General features: G+C 48.1%; 1 protein-coding gene across 7 annotated transcripts in view; it reads left to right on the top strand.

Annotated features, from left to right (window-relative positions):
- WDR20 (WD repeat domain 20) overlaps positions 1-23,162 on the top strand; it is a 63,107-nt gene that overhangs the window by 21,214 nt on the left and 18,731 nt on the right. For 4 of the 7 annotated variants that reach the window (XR_003912989.1, XM_029950825.1, XM_029950827.1 and 1 more), the window contains one exon: positions 20,112-20,294. The exons of 2 other annotated variants lie outside the window; for them this stretch is intronic. Coding sequence is in view for 2 of the 5 variants with exons in the window: in XM_029950827.1 (XP_029806687.1) it covers positions 20,112-20,294 (183 nt within the window). In the remaining 3 variants the exon portion in view is untranslated. Of the gene's footprint in view, positions 1-19,673; positions 19,711-20,111; positions 20,295-23,162 lie in introns of those variants that run through there. One more of the 7 variants, XM_029950826.1, reaches the window with a different exon arrangement.

Below are 23,162 nucleotides of genomic sequence, written 5' to 3'. Positions count from 1 at the left end.
TCAGGTCATGATGTTGTGGTTTGCGAGTCTGAGCCTTGTGTTGGGCTCTCTGCTGTCAGTTGTCAGCCCAGCGCCTTCTTCAGATCCTCGGTCTCCCTCTCTTTGCCCCTCCCCTACTTGTGGGTGCGTGCACTCTCTCAAAATAAACAGTAAAAAAAAGATAGTCACATGTTCTATCCACTGAGCCAGCAAAGGCCTAGGCATATTTTATTTTTAAAATAGGTAATTCAGGGGCGCCTACGTGGCTCAGTTGAGTGTCTGACTCTTGATCTTGGCTCAGGTCTTGATCCTCAGGGTCATGATTTCGAGTCATGCACTGGGCATGAAGCCTACTTAAAACCAAATGAAATACTGGATGCCTGGGTGGCTCAGTCAGTTACGGTTAAGCATCTGACTGGGCTCAGGTCATGATCTCATGGTTCATGAGTTCGAGTCCCTCGTCGGGCGTGCTCCTGCCCTGCTTTGGGTGAGTTCATGCCCCGCTTCAGGGAAGCTCATGCCTCAATTTGGGTGAGTCCTGCTCCTCTCTCTCTCTCTGTGTCTCTCTCTCTCTCTCTGCCCCTCGTGGGACTCTCTCTCTCCCTCTCCCCCTGCCCCTCGCTCAGTTGCAGCCTTTCTCAAAAATAAAATAAAATATAAAATAAAACAGAATAAAATAAAATTCAGTATTCACATGATTCAAAATTCAAGGGGCCTACAGTGAAAAGTCTCTCCTAACTGGCCCCTGGCCGCCCTGTTGCCTCCTCAGAAGTAACGGTTGTGAAGGTCCCGTGTATTTCCAGAGATGACCCGTGGCTCTGCACAAAGAATCACAGACACATTCTATTCCTCCCTTATTTTAAAAATGTCAATTTTAGTATCAGCACAGTTTTGTACCTTTGTTTTGTTTCTTCTATAAAATGCATTTTGAAGATTATTCTTTGTCGGTGTGTGAAGAGCTGCTTTATTTTGCCAGAAGCTGCACAATACCCCATTGTACAAACATACAGCACTTCCCCCTTTGATGGACATTGAAGTTGTTTCCAGATTTAGCTGTTATAGGCTATGCGCAATAAATACCGTGTCCCGTACCGTCTTGCCGTGTTGCTAGTACACGTGAGGGGTAAACCCCCGAGTGGACTCGATGGGTCAGAGGACGCGTGGGTTTGTCATTTTGATAGATGCCGTCACACTGCTTTCCGCAAGCTGTTCCGTTACTATCTGGCTTAGTGCGCTCCTATTTGATCTTCGCCAGTTTGACGGACGAAAACCAGTGTAACACTGTAGTTTGCTGTTTCTTGTAATGTGAGCTAAGCATCACTTCACACATGTAAGATGTATTTTTTCCTGCATAGATAACTTGTATCTTTTATTTAGATACTTTTATCTTTTAATTGAAATATAGTTTGCATATAATGCTACAATAGTGTCAAGTGTATACCTTTTCTGTGAGTTGTCTGTGACCCAAATCCATTTTCCAGCTAGGATTTTGGTCCTTTTATGTAAATTAGCCCTTAATCTGTGGTTGGAGTGTCAGCATTTGGTTCCATTTGTCAGATGTGTTCTGACTTTCGCTCATGGTGGTTTTTCCTAGGTAGAATTATTTTTGTTTTCATAGACAAACATACGAGCCTGTTATCTTATGGCTATGGGTTTTGGGTCACAGTTAACCCTCTTAATTTTATTAAAAATTTTTTTTTAATGTTTTATTTATTTTTGAGACAGAGACAGAGCATGAGAGAGGGAGGGGAAGAGAGAGAGAGAGAGGGAGACACAGAATATGAAGCAGACTGCAGGCTCTGAGCTGTCAGCACAGAGTCAGACACGGGGCTGAAATCCATGAATGCGAGATATGACCTCAGCCAAAGTCGGAGGCTTAACCAACTGAGCCACACAGGCGCCCCCTAATTTTATTTTTAAAGACGCTCATAGTTTCTTCTTGTATTTCTGAGGCTTCATTGTTTATATTTGGTATATCTTTGATATTGCTGAAATCTTTTCTGGTATAAGATATGGAATAGGGTTTCCAACTCTTCCCCCCCCCCCAACGCCGCCCCAGAACAATCTTAGGATTACCTCATCTCTTCTGTCTTTTATGGAAAATAATCTGTCAGCAGTTTTCTCTGAACTTTGAGTGATGTAGACCAGTGGGCCATGATGTCCTGTGTATTTTTTTATTTTAAGTTATATTTCTCTTTATCTTATCACTGTTGACCTAAAAATATTGACTGAAGTACAGTCTATTCATGAGCATTGTTTTAAAACAAGTATTTTAGAGTTTTCAGCTAGTAAGTAAAAATTGACTAGATAGTAATAGATTCAGTGAGAGCTAATTAACATTACGCACTTTACGTAGGGAGTGTGTTCAGTAACTGAGGAAATACAGGGTTTCCTTTCTTATTTGAGTGAATTATGTTCGCGTCTCTTAGGTCCCCTGATGAATGCCTGGTAACCCCAGGATAATGAATAGTAGGCCCTCGTGGGGCCTGATTCTCTTAGCTGGGAGGCCCTTTGTGTGGGCCGCTGTCTTGTGTGTGAGTTCTGAAGGTCCTGGCCGGTGCGATAGAGCTTCAGGGTCTCCTGTGTCACAGTCAGCAATAGGCCTTCACTGTGTTTGCTCTTTTCTTTCCATTTCCATGCACTTAGCCTGGCCTTACCTACTGTCCCACCCCTGCTTGCAGTTGTCATTTTCACCATGTGGCTAACTTCCCCAGGATTCATGGCTCATTTTACTTCAACCATCACATACAAGCTGAGCCTAGGAGGAAAGTTAGCCTGTGAATGGCTTCTTCAAAATCCGTCAGTTCTTGTGATGGGACTCGCCCACCGAGACACTAATGGGCCGAGCTGACACCGTGATGCCCCCGCTCTGTGATGCCCATGTCTGTCTGCTCAGTTGTACCGTTGCCTAGGTATCGGGCTTCTCACATTTACAAAAACCGTCAGGCCCCCCTCGTCTCTCCCTTAGAGCAATGGCTCTCTCCTGAGTTAGCCGCTGCGCCGTGGGCTCGGGCTCGAGGCCCTCCCCACCGCAGAGCCTCAGTCAGGGCTCACTGCAGTCGTGGCCGCCGGGGGACTCGTGTGTCGTCCGAGCCGCCACTCAGCGAGGTGCTTCCGCACGGTGTCTCGTCCCCGCGTGCGTCGCAAAATAGGCAGTGGAGCTCCTCGTTGAGATGAGAAGGGGGCTCTGAGGACCGAGGCGACTTGGCCAAGGCCACACGGTGGGTACGCGGCACAGCGGGTCTGCCAGTGTCGTCCTCGCATGGCACTGCCTTCCATCCAAGTCCTTTTCCCCAAGGAGTGCGTGTGACCGTGCGGCTGTCGTCTGGTCACGTGACGAAGGCTTGTAATACCCACACTTTTGCGCTTCCCTCCTTTTTTTTTTTAAAGATTTTTATTTTTAAGCAATCTCTCTCCCCAGCTTGGGGCTTGAACTCATGACTGCAAGATTAAGAGTCCCACAACCCACCAGCGGAGCCAGTCAGGCACCCCACTCATGGTATTCTTAATCTGCTGAACAACAGCCTGTCGGCTTTTTTTTTTTTTTTTTTTAAGGAAAACATGGACTGTTTTATTTCCTTTTTCTAATAGTCATTCACTGACTGTCTGCCAGAGAACGGGAGGCGAGAGGGGCTTTCCTGTCATGTCCAAGCTCTACACGCCACCTCGCCGGACTGTCACCTTGTCACGGGCCACCTGTGGTTTGTCTCGGGGATGGACCTTTGCCTCCAGTGAGGCGTGAGTTGTCACACCACACGGTTCTGGCCTCTGAGCTTATTTTGTTTTTACAACTTTCATAAATTATGTTACACTGAATTTTAGTAAAATCTTAATGACTGAAAAACCCCTCGTTCCAGCCACGTTAGGCAAGTGAACAGGGGTCAGCACAGTGAGCACTTCTTGACCCAGGGCCAGTTGTCCCTCTGGTGAAGGGAGCGGGCTTGCCACTCAGGTTCTCTGTGCTCTTTTTCTCCCTCTGACCTCCTCCGCGTCTCACCCCCGTCACTGATGCACATTTTTGGGCAGGCAACTAAATAGAAAAATACCTTTATCTTTACGATGCCTGTGAGGAATCAGGGGCCCCTGGGGGCTCAGTCAGTGGAGCAGCCAACTCTTGGTTTCGGCTCAGGCCATGATCTCCGGGTTCATGACTTTGAGCCCCACATTGGACGCTGTGCCGACAGCTTGGAGCCTGGAGCCTGCTTCAGACTCTGTGTCTGTGTCTCTCTCTCTGTCCCTTTCCTGCTCATGCTCTGCCTCTCTCTGAAAAATAAAACGAAAAAATAAAAATAAGCAAAAAAAAGTCTATGAGGAATCGACTGCTTGTTTCCATGCTAACTCACTGTATCTGTCGGTTTGATTGCATGTAGCAGATGTAAATCGTAGTTACTTAGCTTGTATTTACACAAGTACTTTGTGTTGCCACTACTCTAGCCACTTACACATTTTAACTCCTTAGCCTTCTGTGTGCGGTGGAACTCATTTGTTACCCTTATTTTTCCATTTTGGGAAAACCGTACTGTGGAAAGGCAAGTGACCTGTCTGAGCTCACGGAGCTGGGGACGCAGAAGCTGGTCTGACCCAGTGTCCTGGCTCCACAGTCTGTGCTGTTAACTGCTCTTCAGAATGTAATGTAGGTTTTCAACCAGATTTCTTCTCTGCAGTGTTTTACTCTGTGCTTTGAAATGGTAGACTATTCCGTGTTTTTGTTTTTCTGGGTTAGGGCATATGTGGAGGATGGGATTGGCATGTGAGTTCACACAGAAATAATTCAGGTCGTTTAAAAATGTTAAATAATTGAGTTGCTTGCCAGGGACTCAGGCAGAACGTGTCTTGCAGTGACAGCAGGTGGCCTTCTGGCCTGGGACACTGCTGGGCTTGAACACTGGCCTCATAGTGCTGTTCCCAGCCTCGTCTTGCCCTGGGACAGGCCCTGGCAGGCCCTCTGTGCTTGCCATGCTCTCCCTCCTCTGGGGCCCTGAGTCGGCCGTGGTTTCTTGCTGCCTGACCTTCATGCATATGGCTTGAGGTCCAAGGACTTTGTCAGAACAGTCCAAGCGCTTGGACTTGCTGTGGACATAAGACACTTGGAAATGGGTGTTCTGTGTCTCTAAATGTAAAGACATACGTGGTCGAAGTACTCTATGCGGAAGAGAGATCAGAGTTCTTTCCAGACCACCCTAGAGACTGTCTTTTGCTTTGTAGCCACAGGTGCTGCTTATGGGACCTGCTGGCGTTCGGAGTCTCCGCCCTCATGGTGACCACACGCACCGTCAGGCTGAGCTGCGGCAGCATTTCTTAGGCTCTCAGCACCTCCAGCCTCACTTAGAGCTCCTGCCTGTCCCCGCCACCCCTTCCGCGCTGGCGTGCGTCCCTGCTAGCCAGCGTCACCAGCGGGCGTTAGAGTCTGCTGCAGACGGAGGACTTTCCCGGCAGCACTCAGGAGGTTTGCAAAGAGCTGTGGGAGTGGGCTTTGACCTTAGTTGCTCAGGACACAGCCAGCTTGGAAACTCTGAATTGTCAAGAAGCAAGCGACTCCTCTCTTAGCCAAGAGAAGGCTGGCAGTGGTTTGAACTTACCTGTGACTTTTGCACCAGCTAAATGAGCCTTATTGGGTTTATGCAAAGCTTAATGAGTTTTGCGGAGTTTTCTGCATTTCGATACTGTGTGTTATAAATAATAGAATTTCAAGTGCTGACAGCTAGTTACTGTTTGATGTAGAAGCAGGAATGCCACAGGCAAAAGGAGAGGAGACAGAAGTGAGGGCGTTGGGGTAGGTTACTCTGTGCTTTCCACGTACAGCCAATAGGACCGGAGCTCCAAGTACAGCTGCTGTGTGGATTGATTTATGATTTTAGGTAGTTTACATCTTTGGTTTTAAGTTGCAACATCTTTTAACTTACTAAAAAAAAATTTTAATATGTATTTATATTTTTGAGAGTGAGAGAGAGAGAGAGAGCGAGAGAGAGAATGAATCTGAACTAGGCCTCAGGCTCTGAGCTGTCAGCATAGAACCTGACTTGGGGCTAAAATTCCCAAACTGTGAGATCATGACCTGAGCTGAAGCCGGTCGCTTAACCAACTGAGCCCCCCAGGCGCCCCTTAAGTTGCAGCGTCTTGAGAGCAAATGTGGCTTTTTAAAAAGCTCCACTTTTAGCTCTGTCCTCTGATTCAATAATATTTTAATTAAGATTTTTTATATTTTTAAATTTATTTTTTGTGTTTTTTATTTTTGGGAGACAGTGAGAGACGGTGTGAGCAAGGGAGGGTCGGAGAGAGAGGGAGACACAGAATTGGAAGCAGGTTCCAGGCTCTGAACTAGCGGTCAGTGCAGAGCCTGATGCGGGGCTCGAACCCACGAACTGTGAGATCATGACCTGAGCTGAAGCCAGACGCTTAACCGACTGAGCCACCCAGGCGCCCCTAACTAAAATTTTTAAAAATTTAATGTTTATTTTTGAGAATGAGAGAGAGTGCAAACTAGGGAGGGGCAGAGAGAAAGGGAGACACAGAATCTGAAGCAGGCTCCAGGCTTGGAGCTGTCAGCACAGAGCCGGACAAGGGGCTCAAATGCATGAACCGTGAGACCATGACCTGAGCTTGTCTGAAGCTTAACCGACTCAGCCATCCAGGTGCCCTTAATAGTTGTACATTTTAAGTTATGTATTTGATCACATGAGATAATGAATGACAAATGGAGTGAAGCAAAAGTGCAATTGTTGCCAAATGTTAACTTTTGGGTTATGGTTGATTTCTGCCCTCAGTGTGGGGCTTCTTAATGGGTTCCAAGCTGGTTGGCCTGCTAACCTACATTTAAAATACAGTGCCGTCCCCTTTGAGACTAAGAATACAATACTGTCCCTATTGAGCCTAACAGTTTTATTTCAGGCTTCAGAGATTTTAGCTTTTAAGTGTTAAAATATTACTGAATGCAGAAAAGCAAATTCCACTGGGTTACTCTTTTAGCGATTTCTTCTGGATTGAGGATAATTTAGGATTGGGTTTTCCTAGAATCTCTACAAGAGTTTGGGATTGATGATGAATTCTCAGTTCAGTTCTTGTGAGAAAGATGGAGACACAATTTCCCCTACGTTAGATAGGGGAAAAATTAGGAGATAAAATTGGAACAGGTTGAATTTCCCAAAGAAGACTCTGGGAAAAGTTACTTTGTTTGCTACTGTAGCAAATTAGGAGCACACAGTGAGCCCTTCTACCGCTGAGGTAAAGAGTGAAATAAGCCATGGCCTGCTTATTTGTCCTCTGAATGCTTGGCTCCTTTAAAGAATTTTCTTGTCCTTCCTCATCTCACTGAGTGACCTCATTGGTGCCGCAGAAACATTAATAACATACTTCAGCAGTCCTCACTGGCACGGAACTTTCGATTTGCCTAGTTCAAAATACATCCTCACCTGTTGGTGATATATCATCCCCTTCATGCATTTACTTCATGTAACAGTAAAATTTCTTTTATGGTGAATTTTATTGTTCACAAAGGCACATATTTTTCTGTGACCCTGTGCTAGGCCATGACATGCTTTAATTTAAACTACTTAAAATTTTGAAAGTTTTAGTGGTTTTTTTGGCCTGTGTGTTTTTCTTTTTCTATTTAAGAAGTCACAAGTAATATATAATTATTGATGAAAAGTTAGAAATTAAGATAGTTATCACCTAAATACCACCCCAAACCCTGTAACAACCACGTTTCATAGTTTGATGACTGTCTTTTTGAATTGCTTTCTTTGCAAATATACACATATAAATAAATGTGTAGTCCAAAAGAAATCATACTTTTTTAATTATGAAAACTTTCACACTTACACAGAAATAGAGAGAATGGTATCATGAGCTTCCACCTCCGTCATCCAGCTTTGCTGCTGGTCAGCACGTGGCTGGTCTCACTTCAGCGATTCTGTCGTCCTTACTGTATTTAAAAAAAAAAATTCTTCATTTATTTTTGAGAGAGAGTGTGAGCGAGCAGCGGAGGGGCAGAGCGTGGAGAGCAGAGGATCCGAAGTGGGCTCTGCACTGACAGCAGCAAACTCGATGTGGGGCTCGAACTCACGAACCCCAGGATGGCGACGCAGGCCAAAGCCAGACGCTCGCTGAGCCACACCTACCTGACTGCATTATTTTAAAGCAAATTCCAAATATCATATCTTCTGTATTTTTTCTATGATACATGTTCTATGATACTGTTCTGGGAAGTAAAACTACATTTTTATATGTTAAAAATTTACATTTGAATATAGTCTGTTCTTTGACAGATTCATAAATATTCTTTATAGTTTCTTGAGTCATAAGGATCTTTTTATTATTTAATTTATATTTAACTTTTTAATTGAAATCTAGATTCACAGGAAGTTGCAGAAAATGTGCATGGAGGTCTCATGTACCCTTCACCCAGTTTTCCTCAGTGGTAATATTTTGCATAACTATAGCACTGTATCACTATCAGGAAATTGGCATTGACAGAGCTCATTGGGATTCCCCCAGTTCCAGATGCACTAGCGTGAGTGTGGGGGGGGGGGGCGGGTTGGCTCTGCGCTGTTTTATCCCATGTGTGCATTCATGTGATCACTACCACAAATAAAGGTTTTTCAGCCCAGGACCACACATTACATTTAGTATACATACCTCTTAAGTCTTTCTTTTGTAAAAATTACGTTGCTGTCATTTCACACTTAGAGAAAAGTGACAGTAGCAGTGCCAAGAACTCCTCTTATATGTGCCTGTCGCCCAGACTAAGTGTTTAAAATTTGCCCATTTGTTTTATCATTTGTATGCTCCCCTCTCTCTCTCCCCCTCCCCCTCTGTGTACATAGAGTATGTATCATTTGAGACTGGTGTGTAGATATCCTGCCCGTTTCTGTGCGTGTAAACTTCAGCGCCTGTTTCCCCAGAACAAGAACGGGCACTCACATAACCACAGTACGTTTATTGAAATCAAGAATACAACATTGATGTATTCCTCTTATCCACAGTTTTACATTAAAGTTTCACCAGTTACAGGGCACCTGGGTGGCTCGGTTGACTTGAGTGTCTGACTCTTGGTTTCGGCTCAGGTCATGATCTCATGGTTTGTGAGTTCGAGGCCCGAGCCAGGCTCTGCACTGGCAGCGTTGAGCCTGTTTGGGTGTCTCTCCCTCCCTCTCCCTCCCTCTCTCTCTCTCTCTCCCCCCCCCTCCCTGTCTCTCCCCCCTCCCTCCCGCTGCCTCTCCCCTGCCTGCGTCAATATGCACTCTCTCTCTCTCAAACTAAATATTAAAAAATTTTTTTTTCACCAGTTACCCTAGTGCTGTCTTTTAAAAGTCGTTTTCTCCTGGTTGGGGTCTCGTCCAAGTTCACACACAGCAGTTGTTTGCAGCTCTTCAGTCGTGTTCAGTCTGGACCTGCTCCTTGTCCTTTTCTGTGTTTCCATGATCTTGACATCTTCCAAGAGTTCAGACCAGGTTTTTGTAGAACACCTCTCAATTTGGATTTGTCTGACTTTGTTTTTCATGATTCATGGGCTGCATTTTGGGGAGAAATACCACAGAGTTGAGCTGTGTCCATCCCAGGGCAGCTTGTCAAGAGGCACGTGATGCCGACTTGCCCTGGTATCCGTGGGCACAAGTTGTATTTACTAAGTTTATCTGTTGTGAGGTTCCATTTTTCTCTTTGCAATTGAGATGTGACTTGTGAGAGGACTTTGAGACCACGGAAGTGTCCTGGTTCTCATTCAGCCTTCGTCCGCTAGTGAGTTCTCGCACTCGCTGATGATTGTGGCTGAATCACTTCTTGTTGTGTTACTACGGTAGTTATAAATGGTGAATCGTAGGCTCCATTATTCTTCCCTCCTACATTTATTAGGTGTTAGTCTAATGTAAGGAAGAGCTTTCTTTTCTCCATTTATTGATATCAGTATGAACTCAGATTCTTCATTCCATGAAAATTCTGTAGTGTTACTTTAATGTTAATTTTTGTTTTCAAGTAATCTCCCACCAGCATCAGGAGATCAAGAGTCACGTGCTCTGCCGACTCAGCCAACCAGGTGCCCCTCATTTTGATATTTAAACTGTCTCATCTTTTCCTAATGGAGCTCTTTTGCTGTGCCCCCTAAGTCTTTCGGACCCTGCTTTTGTGGTCTTCGATAGCTTTCTTGCCCAGAGGTATAAAAAGATGTTCCAGATTCATTTCTTTGCCCCATACCTGGCATCCAGTTCCAGGAGTTTTGGTGACTTTAAGTGGCAAATACTGTTTGAGGCAGAGTCTAGGCACTAGGAGTCCCTATTGCTATTTGGTCTTTGCATCTATACCCTTTTATTGGACAGAGCTAGAAAATGCCATTTTTTTTTTTTTTAAGAAAAAAAATCACATGAGTTCATATTGGTCTTTCCTAGTCAAGATTTTAAAAATGTTTCTTCGTTTTTGGGGGGGGGGAGGTGCAGAGAAAGACACACACAGACACAGATACACACACAGACACAGACATACACACTCTCTCTCTCTCTTTCTCTCTCTCTCTGTCCCCCCGAAGCAGGCTCCAGGCTCTGAGCCGGCAGCACAGAGCCTGACACGGGTTGAACTTAAAAACTGCGAGATCATGACCTGAACTGAAATTGGATGCTTAACTGACTGAGCAACCAGGCCCCCCTCCTCGTCAAATTTATGATGAATGATTACTTTACCTTTATACCTCTTATGTGCAAAGTCTCAGCTCCTAATGACATTCACATAATTAGCTTGTTTCTACAAGATACATTCAAAATAACTGTATGCTGTTATTACTAACAATATGATTACAGGATGAATATAATTCTTTTTGTCTTTAGAATCCTATTTTTTGTTTCAATTTTCCACTTAATATAGCATATAACATTCTCCTTTGCTAGTAAGTAAGCATCTTCATTAGAAAAAAATTTTTAATGTTTATTTTTGGGAGAGAGACAGAGACAGAGACAGCACGAGCAGGGCAGGAGCAGAGAGAGAGAGAGAGAGAGAGAGAGAGAGAGAGGGAGACCCAGAATCCGAAGCAGGCTCCAGGCACTGAGCTATTAGCACGGAGCCCAATGTGGGGCTCAAACTCACAAACCGCAAGATCATGACCTGAGCTGAAGTTAATTGCTTAACCGACCGAGCCCCCCAGGCACCCCAACATCTTCGTTTTAAATGGCTACATGGTATATTTACCTATTTCCTTTTTGGAACACACAGGATGCTAATAATGTTTCATTATAAACAAAGTTGAATTGGCCTTCTTTGTAGGTGTGTTTGCTCATTAAAATTTAGGAGGAACATAAAGAAAGAAATGTGTTAACTGTAAAGCTCTACTAATTTTTCACAAAGTAGAATCAATCTCAGATTGAAGGCCCAGCATTCCTAGCCAGCCAGGGCTTCCCCTCCGGCCCCTCCCCCGTGCTCTTCAAGGGTTCTACTCTTCTCACTTCTAACATCGCAGATCACTTTTCCTTATTTTTGAACTTTATATAAATGGAATTATGATATATTTTGTTTATATTTGGCTTCAATTAAGATTATCTTTTGAGGTTTGTCCATATTTGTTCTGAGTGCAGGTATTCCACGATTAGCCCGCTCTTTCTCTAGCCTCCTCTAGACAGACATCAGTGTTGGGCCAGGTGGGGGCTGTTACAGCTTACCCACTTGAAAAATATGTTCTGAGGATGCGTTCCTAGGAGCTGGATTTGTGTGTAAAGGAGGGGAGGCATTTGCCATGTGTGGCCAAGTCGCCCCGCATGAAGCTGTGCCAGCTACGCTCCCACCGTGGGAGGTGAGGCCAGCATCCCCCCATTCCTGCAGGTGCCAGTTCCACTGGTCCCCGTCTTGAAACTGGCTGCTGTTGTGCTGTGTGGCTGTCCCAGCGCATGGTACACTCCAGGCGCTTGGAAGGGCTTTTTAAATCTGGGAGGGAAAAGCCATCGGAAACGTCTGAGCGGGTGTTGCCGAGGTGGCCTAGAAGACCGTTATGCCCGTCAAGTTTTGCATTAGTTGGGGAGATAAGACATACGTGACAAGTGAGCACAAGTGGCAAATGGGTAGTTCAGGTGACGCTGTAAAACTGCAGGTGACGGAGAGGTCGGAACTTGGCCTCACGCTGGTATTGAGAGCCGGCCAGTGCTCTCCTGCCCCGTTGATCTGAGGCTGCTTTCTTCAGCTGAGCTCTGGCTGATTTGATTTGAGACAAAGTCTTTGAATCACGGAGGCCAAATAAAATATTTTGGCCATGGGTTTGTGTAAGAGAAGTTTAGTGTCCGTTCATTCTCTTTAGCTCTCTTGCTTTGTTTGAAAACACAGCATCGCACTGGCTCTGGTGGGCTGTCATTTGATATGTAATTACTAGTGCACATCGGTGCCAATGAAAAAACATTCATCTGTTACAGATTCAGTAGTTCATTGTTCCGACCGAGATTGGGTAATTGGAAAAACAGCCACAGTTTGATGGGGTAAAAGCACACCTCTGCGCTCTGGGAAACCTTGGGCAGATCACCTCCTTCCCTGGGCCTCAGCGCCGCAGTAGGATGCGGACATGAGAGCTGGGGGATTGCAGGGCTGCTACACGAGTGGGGATTTAGGGTGTTTCTGACCTAGAATGGGAGTTCCTCTGCAGATTGCTGCTTAGGTTACAGAGCATCCTGAATCGAAACATTTAAAAATCATCTTGGATGGGGTGCTTGGGTGGGTCAGTCGGTTGAGCATCCGGCTTTGGTTCAGGTCATGATCTCGCAGTTTATGGGTTCGAGCCCTGCATCGGGCTCTGTGCTGAGAGCTCAGAGTCTGGAGCCTGCTTCAGATTCTGTGTCTCCCTCTCTCTCTCTGCCCCTCCTCTGCTTACGCTGTCTCTCTCTCTCTCTTAAAAATAAATAAAACATTAGGAAAAAAAAAATCATCTCGGTGCTGTGCCAAACATCATAAGCTCGCGGATGGTCTCAGTGTTAGGAGACAGAGCTGCGGTGGATAAGCGGTGGGTAGGGACTCATCACCGCCGTGGAGCGGCCTCTGGTTTACAGTGTCACAGCGCTTTGAGGTCACAGAATTCTCCGCCAAGCTCCTTTAAGGGGAAACTTAAAAAAAATATTTTCTAAGAATTTGAAATGAGTATCTTGCAGAAATAAAACATCTTGCCTTTTCTTCCATTCGAGGTGGTGGTATTCCCTTAGGAATGGGTGTTCATATTTTGTGCATATTTAACAGAAGCGTTTAATAAAAAAATAGGTCATTTGTATCTGTCAGCATTTAACGTGATGAGATCTGGTGTTAGAATGTGCGCAAGCTGAATTTAGCTGATGCTTACTCATAGTTTTTCTTTAAAGACGACATCCGTGTTCCATTAGCCTAAGGGTGTACGGCAGCCCCCATTTGTAGGGTCCCACACTGTGCTAAAGAGACTTGACCTGAGTGTGAAGTTTGACCTGAGAACTTGAAGAGTTGGCCAAGATGTGGCAGTTTAGCGGCTTATTAAGTTTATTTTTAAAAACCTGTCTGAGGGTGGAGGAGTCGATTTTTCCAGAGCTAACGGTCTTTAGTGATAGGCTGCCTTGGGGGGAAATGACGTGTGACGACGACAGAAGCTTGTTGTTTCAGCAGGTCCGTGACGGGCAAGCTGGGCCAGGGAGAAGATGCGCCGAGTAATCCGTCCTGCTTCCTCCCCGCTGCACCTCTGTCCTGCCCCGCTGACCTCAGCAGAGCGAGCCTCCCCTGCCCCTGCAGGAAGTGTTTCTCTGGAGACAGGAAGCCGCACTGCAGACCGTTGCTGTGAAAACTCAGTGAATGTATTCTGTGCATTTTGTGAGCGGGCGCGTCTTCCCCTTCTGGGATGCCGTGAGGGTGGTGCCCCTCGCCTTTCACTTCCCATCTGCCTGTGTTCTGAGGACGTCTGCTCCCTGGCCCTCCCTGCTCTCTCCCTCCACGGAGTCGTCCTGCCTGGTCTGGCCTGGCCGGGGCAGTGCTGGGCGCTCAGTCCAGGGTCGGGGCCCAGCAGGAGATGCTAGCAGGTGTCTGCCGGCAGTTTGTCCTGTTTTTAGTGACGGGAAGGGGTCAGATGTCATGTGAGCATGTGCTCTTTGAGAAGGAAGGCGGGATGGAAGCTACAAAGGGGAGGTGCTATCTTGTTTGGGAAAATTCTGTTGAAAGGAGAACGTGCCCTAAACCTGGCTTCTCCTGTTGTCTTTCTCTGGGAAGCTTAGGGCAGAAAGAACTCTGTTTTCCTACTGTGCACGAGCAGGTGACCAGGGTGTCCGCAGCCTGTCTGTGCTCGGCAGCAGCTCTCACGTGTGCCGAGGAGTCCCAGTTGAAAAGAGGACACCTAACCCTACTCAGGGGCCTGCCGGCGAGCCGCGTGTGACTCTAGCCTGTTAGTGCCGGTGCAGAAAACCACCCCTCGGGGTGAACGCACGGAGGACAGAGGTCTGCGGTCTGGGTCACGCCAATCAAGGCAGGAGTCTGGTTCCCACTTGGGCGACTGATGGGATTGTAGACGGCGCGACCTCGCCCGGCAGCAGGTCCACGAGGCAGACGCTGCTCTCTGCCAGCTGCTGCCTCTTGACAGCGGAGTCGGTTTTCCTTCTTAGAAGGTGCGAGGCCAGGTGTCCTAGGCGCACAGGTTTGTAAGGAGGACCAGAAGAACCGATGCGCAAAGGCTCTTTGTAAACCGGAATGTGACATTTGCCAGCAGGACTGTTCTCTTTCACCGACCGGCACCCAAGACGCCGTTAGTTGTTAGTTGCGATTTTTGTCAGCAGAAGGTCACACGTTTGCCTTTTTTTCCCCCTTAAATATTTGGGGCAGAGAGAGGAGGGGACAGAGAATCTGAAGCAGGCTCTGCGCTGACAGCAGAGAGCCCGACGTGGGGGCTTGAACCCATAAACCTTGAGACCATGACCTGAGCCAAAGCCAGACACTTATCCGATTGAACCACTCAGGTGCCCCCATGTATTTGCTTTTATATACTTTTGGGACCTTTTTTTATATACTTTTGGGACTTTTCCCTTCCATTTTTAGAATGGTTTCATTTCTGCCATCAATAGCAGTGATACGGTTTATATGCCAAGCCCTCCATCAGGTGTCGGAGAGAGTGGTGAAGAAAGCAGGTGCATTTCTGTCCTTTTTCAAACACTGGAACTGTACCGTTGATTGGCATTTTTTACCCTCCTGGGATAAGAGATCCCAAGCCTGACTGACCCCCTACCACTCCTGATACATATTTTTAAAATCAGGGTTAGATCACTCTTCAAGTACCATCATGCCAATTATGCAGATACTTTGGGGGTAGCTGTTGAGCTGAAGAAGCCACGAGAAAGGGGGGGTGGGGGTTTCGCATGATCCGCCTGTTTGTGCTCCAGGCAGGTGGGCTGGCCTGTGCAGCCAGCGTCTCTGCGGTGCCTCGCAGCCGCCTGACCAGAACATTCCAGTGCTCGCCTGCGTGTGGTGCTTCTGCCGTTAGATGCCAGGGTGCGTGCTCTCCACCGTGGGGAAGAGCGCTTTGGTTAGGAGTGCTTTGAGCTTGGTTCACGAAGCGACTGTACCGTAGCTCCGCGCGGCCGGTGTTGCAGCTCAGCCGCATCCGGGGCCCGGAAGGCTGCGGCGCTTCCCCACGTCTCATCCAGGACGCCCAGCTGGTCGTCGTCCAGCCGCAGACCCTGGAGACCCCCACCCCCCGGGGACACTGCAACAGTCCTTGTAATCTGGTTTATTCGGGATCCCAGGTCTTGAGGTAGGACTCCCAGTGTTCCTTCTTTCCGAGTAGGTGATCCTTTGTGGTCCTGGGAAGTGGTCCCTTGTTCATTTTTGGCTCCCGTTTTGGTTGTCTGAGATGTGGTCAAGAGGAATGATAATAGAAAGCATGATATCATTTCTCTTCTGATTTCCAAATGGCATAATGGAGACCTTTGTCACTGGGGCCACTCCAGCTATTTCTGATGGTTCATTCGGGCCTTCAGTGACTCAGCAGCCTCCTGCCTTTTTTTGTTTTTAAGAGGAGCTGGACCATCACAGTATATGGAATGCAGTTAACATTACAGCTCGTAGATGTGGCGCTTAGTGATGGGCAGGCCGTGAAGGTCAGGTGAAAGAACGCCCCCCAGAGGCGAGATGAGGAAGTCAGGACGTGCGTGCGCCGTGAGCAGAACTCACAGGGACTCTGCGCAGGGAGGGTATTCCGAGCGAGGGAGGGGCGCCAGGGAAGGCCAGAAGGTGTAAGGAGCGCAGGCAGCATGTGAACAGGCACCTCTGGAGGGAACGTGCGTGATGAGGTCCGTGTCAGCAAGGCCTGTGGGACCCGGGTGCCAGGCCAAGGAGCGTAGCCAGTGTTGGGGCAGAGCCACCGAAGTTTGAAATGAGAGAGTGACCTTGACCTAAGGCTACACGAAGGGGAATCTGGCATAGTGTGTGGGATGAGTTGGATGTGTAGAAATGGGCGGAAGGACTCTTTTCTGGCAAGTTCTGTGGGACTGGTTCTCTCTGAGGTGATTCTCAGATGGGGAGGGAGAATATAAAATGTAGGAAAAAAAAGTCCACCTTAATTACCAATACTGCTGCGCCCCTGTACATAATATCCTGATGTGCACTTTTCCAAAGAGGTCTTTCAGAGACATTTTCCGTGTCACATCAGATGCTTCTGGGCACTCGGAAGGTCAGGTAGCAGGTTCCCTTGAAGGGGGCTTCGCACAGGCCCGCATGCCTTCTCCGAGTTCCTCCAAGGCCTGGGCCAGGGGGTGGGGACCCTGGCAGGGGCGAGAGGCCCCCTGAGCCTGTGGGACCTGTCCTTTTGCTGGCCGTGCCCCAGCAGGCCGGGCAGGGTCTGGGGCAGTGCTGGCGGCCACCCTGAGGGGGCCCGAGACGACAGAGGCGATGTGAAGCTGCAGGCCCCCGGAGGCGTTCCGCAGGCGCAAGTTGGTGTCTGGCCTTCCACGCTCTGGTGTGATGCAGGGTAGGAGCTCCTGAAGCGCTTGGCCAGAGAGCTGGGCTGCGGCCCGGCAGGCGCGTGCTGCTGGCTGCCTTTCCAGTTGTGTGCACGCTCGGTGCCTTAGATCCTGGCAGGGGCTTTATTCTCGGAGGGGAAGGGAGCACCTTGCCCCAGGCTCGAGGCTGCCCAGAGGGAGGGCGAGGTTTGAACTGGGGCCTGCCTGGCTGCAGAGTCTGGGTTCTTTCTCCTTCCATCCGACCGCCTCTCCCTGGGAAGCCGCCATCAGGGACCGATGAGCGCGTGCAGCAGAGGTGTGGCCGACTCAGGTGGTTACAGCTGCTCCTGGCTGCAGAAGGAAGAGGACAAGACGAGTCACAGATGATGGCACTGTTTGAAATGAAGGCAGGTTCTCGAAACCTGACTCCCCTCGCTCAGGTGTTGGGCTCCAGAGCCCCCAGGCACCAGTGGCGGAGTCTGTGGGTTTCTCGGAAGTCTGGTTTCTCAGGGTGGGCATGTGCCCAGCAGTCACTCGGGGGCCCCACAGTGCCTCGCTGCAGGCGCCATCTTGCCCGGCGGGGTTGTGCTGCCTTAGTTCCGGTGTGACGGTGCCGTGAGGGGGTAGGTGACCTGAGGGAAGAGACGTTCCGTGTGCTTCTTGGGCCTGTGTTTACTTTGGTGCCTTCTAGAACAGTGCCTCTCACCAGTGTTGACCAATTTTAAAAATTTCCAATCTATTTGGACTGATAACTTTTCTAAAACTAAAAAAAAATTACTGGAAAACAAAACTGGAAAAGATGTGCAGAATATAAATTCTAATTTTTATTATTATGGCTCAACAGATATAACATTACCCTGATTGGCATAAGTTTCTAAATGTTTATTCTTAATTTCTGTATTTAATCTGTTCACAAACTGGCACACTTTGAAAGCAGTGATCTAGGAAGAAAGTTGTTAAACAAATTAGTAAACAAGATGTTTGGGGAGTATTTACGTAATTTAAGAGTAAAAGTCTTTCCATTGGCATTTAAAATGTGTGCACATACGAGCTAATTCCAGATGACATCTCTTCAGTACGGTTCCTTAGAAGAAGGCGGGGATGTAAAATAAATCTACCGAGAACGGAGGCTCCTGCGGTTACCGTAAGGGCCGTGGAAGCTTCATTCTCTACTAGTAGCGATACTTGGAAAATCAAGCGCTTTTACTTCCTCTGTTGTTTCTGAGAACCACTGTGTATTGTTTTGCTCATTTAATTTATATTAGTATGTTTTCTCTGTCAGTTTTTGGCTTGCCTTTGGATTGAGCATAATTCTTGATATATTCTTTAAAGAGAAAGTTCCTGAAGCAAGCTGTAAAAACAAACAAACAAACTCAAGTTACATCTCCTGATAGAACATGTAATAATTTAACTGTTCGTATTTCAAATTTGTTTCTTGTCACTAGCCGCCACTGTTTTTATACTTTCTATTTTGGGCCCTTCTGATGTTTGCTGATACCTTCTTTGCTCTGAAATGATTCACTGTGGTCCCTTAGCCTGGCTTCTCTCTCCCTGCCCGTAGCTTCCCACAGGCACCCTGTCCCCGTCCAGGGGCGGTGGTGGCTTTCTTGGCTTCCTCGTCTCCCTCCGCCCTCTTCTGAGTGCAGCCTCCCCCCCCCCCCAGCGCACACTCCCAGCCCCGCTGGCCCCTTTTTCTCCTTGCTACAAAGTCAGGTCTTCCTTGTGCTTTGTACCACACTTGACATCCCACTTTCCGAGGCTCTTTCATGTATGCGCCCTCTCACTGCGTCCTCCAGACTGTCCCGTGAGCTTGGCAGAGCAGAGGCTCCTCTCCATTCTGAGTGAGGTGAGGCTGGGAGAGCGTCCGCAGGGCGGGGACCTTCACCCCTTTGTCCTGTGCTCTTAGAGTTCCTGCTCCTCTCAGGTCCAGACTTCTAGAGGCCGTAATGTCTGTAATTTTGAACATTTTGATGCCTCTTTTCTACTCAGTATTTATGTTCATTATTTGAGGAATGAAACACTGTCTACTCAGCACAGTGGCACAGACCTCTCTGGAAGAAAAATACCTTCAGAACCTGACTCGGGGGTTGGTCAGACACCACGGGCCGCGGCCCCAGGGCAGCGCGCAGGGCCGGCATGGTTGTGTCGGAGGACACGCTCAGAGTCCTGGTTGTCTGCACCTGTGACTTTCAACTGCGACTGGAGGGTGGTGTCCTTCATTTCCACGCTATCAGCCCTGTGTATCAGACGGCACAGAACGTTTCTCACAGAGGAAAACAGTCCTGCTTTAGGGGTTGAGGGAGAGGCACATTCAAAAATCACTTTTGGCTCAAGTCCTAAGTCCTTTGCTTCTGACCTTGGGGTGTGCTCGGTGGGTTCTCCCCATGTCCTTTATGGTCAAACAGACCTGGGTTCTACATCCAGCCACTTCCTTAGGTAGGTATGGGGACCGTGGCTGAGTTATGAACCTCCCTAAGCTGCTTTCTCATCTGTAAAATGGGGCAGTATTCTCTGTTCTGAATGATCATCGTAAGGATAAAAGGTGAGGCATATCACACACCTTGAGTCGGGGCTCAGTAAGTGGAAGGTGCCCAGAGGCTAATGCGAAGAGGGACTGTGACCCAGTAAGACGGCTCTGGCTTATCATTGGCTGCAGCAGTGGTTCTCAGATCCGAGTTTGCATCGGGATCACCTGGAAGGCTTGCTGGGCCTGCCCCGTAGTTTCCGGTTCCTTTGGTCTGGGGCGGGGCTTGAGAATTTGCATTTCTGAGTTTCCAGGTGATGCTGCTGCCGCCACCGCTGGCCTGGGGACCACACTTTGAGAACCCCTGGGCTACAGGTAACTCACCAATAAGTGTTTAGATGCTGTAGATCTATTTACAGGCTGAGTTTTTATGTGGTTAGAGGTACTATGTTAGAAAATGCTGGGAATGAATGCATTTTACAAATCTGAATTTAGTATCTCAAGGATTTTTTCCTTCTGAAGTCCAGGAGTCTTCGTTAAAGATACCTGAAGAAGAATAAGTTGGAGAATAATAGTGATAAACATAAAGAGTCTAATGCTATCAATTTGGCTAATGTATGTGAAAGTGCTTTTACAAAATACTGAAAACTGAAAAAAAACTTTTTAAAATACCTTTGTTGTTAAGATGAAACATCATAATGGAGTATAAAATAGCGTGACTATTTTCTCATCTCAATGTGCTGTTTACCGTATGTATTTTTCTCTTTCTCCTCCAGGCTGCTGACTTGAGTAAACCAATAGATAAAAGGATTTACAAAGGAACACAGCCTACTTGTCATGACTTCAACCACCTAACAGCCACAGCAGAAAGTGTCTCTCTCCTAGTGGGCTTTTCCGCAGGCCAAGTCCAGCTTATAGATCCAATCAAAAAAGAAACTAGCAAACTATTTAATGAGGAAGTAAGTAGTACCCTGTCTTAGCTGTTAAGAATCCCTTTAAGAATGTATCCGTTCTTATCAAGGGCAGCGGGCCTTAGTTTCCACATCGAGCTAAGCCCAGTTTTCATTCTCTCCACTGTCCTACGGAGTCTTACCCATTGAAATGTGCTGAATTAACTTGTTGGCTTATACCTGTTCTTCCTTGGGGTGGCGGTTTTATGCGTTTTCTTTATGGAGCATGCTCAGGTGTCTAGAGCAGGCGCTTTAGAACTTTCCTGATGGAGACAGGGACAGAACTGACACTTGATATTTTATAATTTAAGTAAGAAAATACAGAACTGCAGAGCTTGTTCACATCACCAGAAAATTTCCTGCAGATCAGAGAGCTTGATGGTAGTCCGTTGGGCTGCTGGAGTCGTGGCCCAGGCGTCCGTGTCTGTGTTCGACAGGTGTGTGGCCAAGGAGTAGTTTTCTTTCTCTTGAAAATATTTGCTGTAAAATCACCTCCGACACAGTTTGAAATCCTGGCACTTAAAATCAGATCACACGACACAGCTTCTGCCAGTGTTCCAGCATGTGCTGGGTTTCTAGTATCTCTAGTTTTGTTCTGGAAGGAGCCTTTGCTGTCTGAGCCGTGTCCTCAGAAACATGTCAGAACTGTTAAACGTGGCAGGTAGATTATGGCTGTTAAAACTATCGGAGTGATTTTTTGGCCCCAAGAGTTGCCATTGCAGATTCTATGCTCTTCCTCCTGTTTCAGTGCGACTTTCCCAGCAAATGGAACAGCTGTGGAGGGATCACTGACTTAGAAGCCCCGGGTCCGCAGTGCCAACCTGCCTTTCAACCCTGATGTGTGCAAGGCTCAGGTCACGTGGGATCCCTCAGGAAGGACCAGTGCTTTTGCCCTGTGGCCTGGTTTTGACATCATTAACTTGGAACAGAAGTGCCTTATGGATTCTGGTTTATAAGAAGTAATTTTGTGTGGGCAAGAATATTCAAGCTGACAAGTTGCAGTTAAAATTCAGATTCTTTTGTGGTTGTCATGGCACATGCTGTCCACCCAGCCGGTGCCCAACCACTGTCTCCCGCTGGCATTGCCAGTGGGTTCGGGGAGGTCTTTTGAACCAGGCCACCTCCGTGTCTAGTTGCATCTGGGTTGACTGGAAACAGAATTTGCCATGTGGGTTGACAAAACAACTGAGGCACAGTATTTAATCCGATTTTCTGCAAAAAAAAAAAAAAAAAAAAAAAAAAACAACCAAAATACCTTAGGCAGAAAGTTGTTTTATTTACCTAAGTGTTTTATTAATAATACCCGGGGAAGTGATTTCTTAGTAGCGGAATGGTGGTGTTGTTTTGTTTGTTTTGGTGGCCACTGGCGGGGAGAAGCCTGCCACCAGCACCTGATTTTGGAGTCCCTTTGGGGCTGTGTTTGTGTCTGGGCAGGGGCTGGTTACCAGGGACTGCAGCCACGTTAAGGCTGTCGGTAAACGAGATGGGGAGGTGCTCTGGCTGAGGATGGCACAGTGGGCCACTTAGGAACCAGAAGGGCTTGTGTGTCATCGGGGGAGGCCGGAGGCTCAGGCCCTGGGAGCGTCAGCCGCGTCCGCGCCCCGCTCTGGACAGCGGACGGAGTGCAGGCTGGGAAGCGGCCCCGCACACACTGACTGAAGCCCGAGTTATCCCTACGCGTCGTAGGTTTCGTTTGGAAAATGGCTGTCCAGAGTGCTTGGGCTTGTGAGTGGGTAAATGCCAGCTTGGCGTTTATAGCTTGAGGCTGACATTGATTGCCTTGCACACTAAGGAAATTTCTTTGGCTGTGTGGATACCATTTTCATCAGGTTTTGGTCAGAATGTGTGAGAGCAGGATCTCAGAGGCATGTCCTCTCCGAAGCAGGTGCCACGCCATACTCTGCCTTGGGATGAGATTTAGAGGTCTGGGAGGGGGGGTTGGGTTTGTCCTTCATGCAGTTGGACGGGCAGCTGCTGCCTCCTACAGACCAGGAGAGTCCGAGAGAAGGTAAGTGAGTTGTCCAGGCAGACAGCGAGTTGACGATAGAGTTGGAACTGGAAACCACTTCTAGATGGGCTCCCGGGTCACAGACGGTACGCCCCACCACGTGTGGCCGCCAGACAGGCAGGCCCTTGTGCTCCTGGGAGCTGCGGATGGATGGGGCCCGCGGCCAGCTCATCACAGTGTTAGGAACCAAGTGCTGAGCGGTGTGTGTTATGCTCTTCAGCATGTACCAAGTATCCTAAAGTAGAGCAGAAGTTCAGTTCGATGGAGGAAGGCCGAGGAGATTTCCAGAAGGTGACACTCTGGGTCTTGAAAGATGCATAGGAATTGGAAAAGTGTGAGAGGCCTTCACAGTTGGAGAAAACAGCTTGGTGTGCGGAGGCGCGTTGGGTGACCGGGCGTGACGACGTCAGCGTGAGGGCCAACAGGTCAGTCGGAACCAAATGGTCAAAGCTCTGACACGCTGTGAAATATGGATCTGACATGGAGGCTCTCGGGGGAGCTTTGGGCTTTTAGTCAAGGGTGTGACCGTGTCAAATGTGTCCTTTAGAACGCCCGTCAGCACTCGGGGCGTGGGGGGAGAATGAAGAGACAAGGAGGGGAGTGAGATTGGCCAGGAGGCTGGGACACGCGCCGGGGGAGAGCCGGGGTTTGACCCGGAGCAGCGGCCACTCCCGTCCCGTCGGCAGACCTTGCTTACCTACTGCGTGCCCGCTCCGGGCCTGCCCTGCGGTCATCCCCCCAGAGGGCGCGGGTGGGGGGGGCGCAAGCAGCCCCCCTCACGCACACTTAGGGCAGGTGCTGACGTGCGCTGTGTGGGGAGGCAGAGTCCGGAGACCGCCATAGAGCGGGGGGGGGGGGGGGGGCCCCCC

Source organism: Suricata suricatta, chromosome 9, assembly GCF_006229205.1.
Source record: "Suricata suricatta isolate VVHF042 chromosome 9, meerkat_22Aug2017_6uvM2_HiC, whole genome shotgun sequence".
Taxonomy (NCBI): Eukaryota; Metazoa; Chordata; class Mammalia; order Carnivora; family Herpestidae; genus Suricata; species Suricata suricatta.
This window is presented reverse-complemented; position numbering and strand designations above follow the sequence as displayed.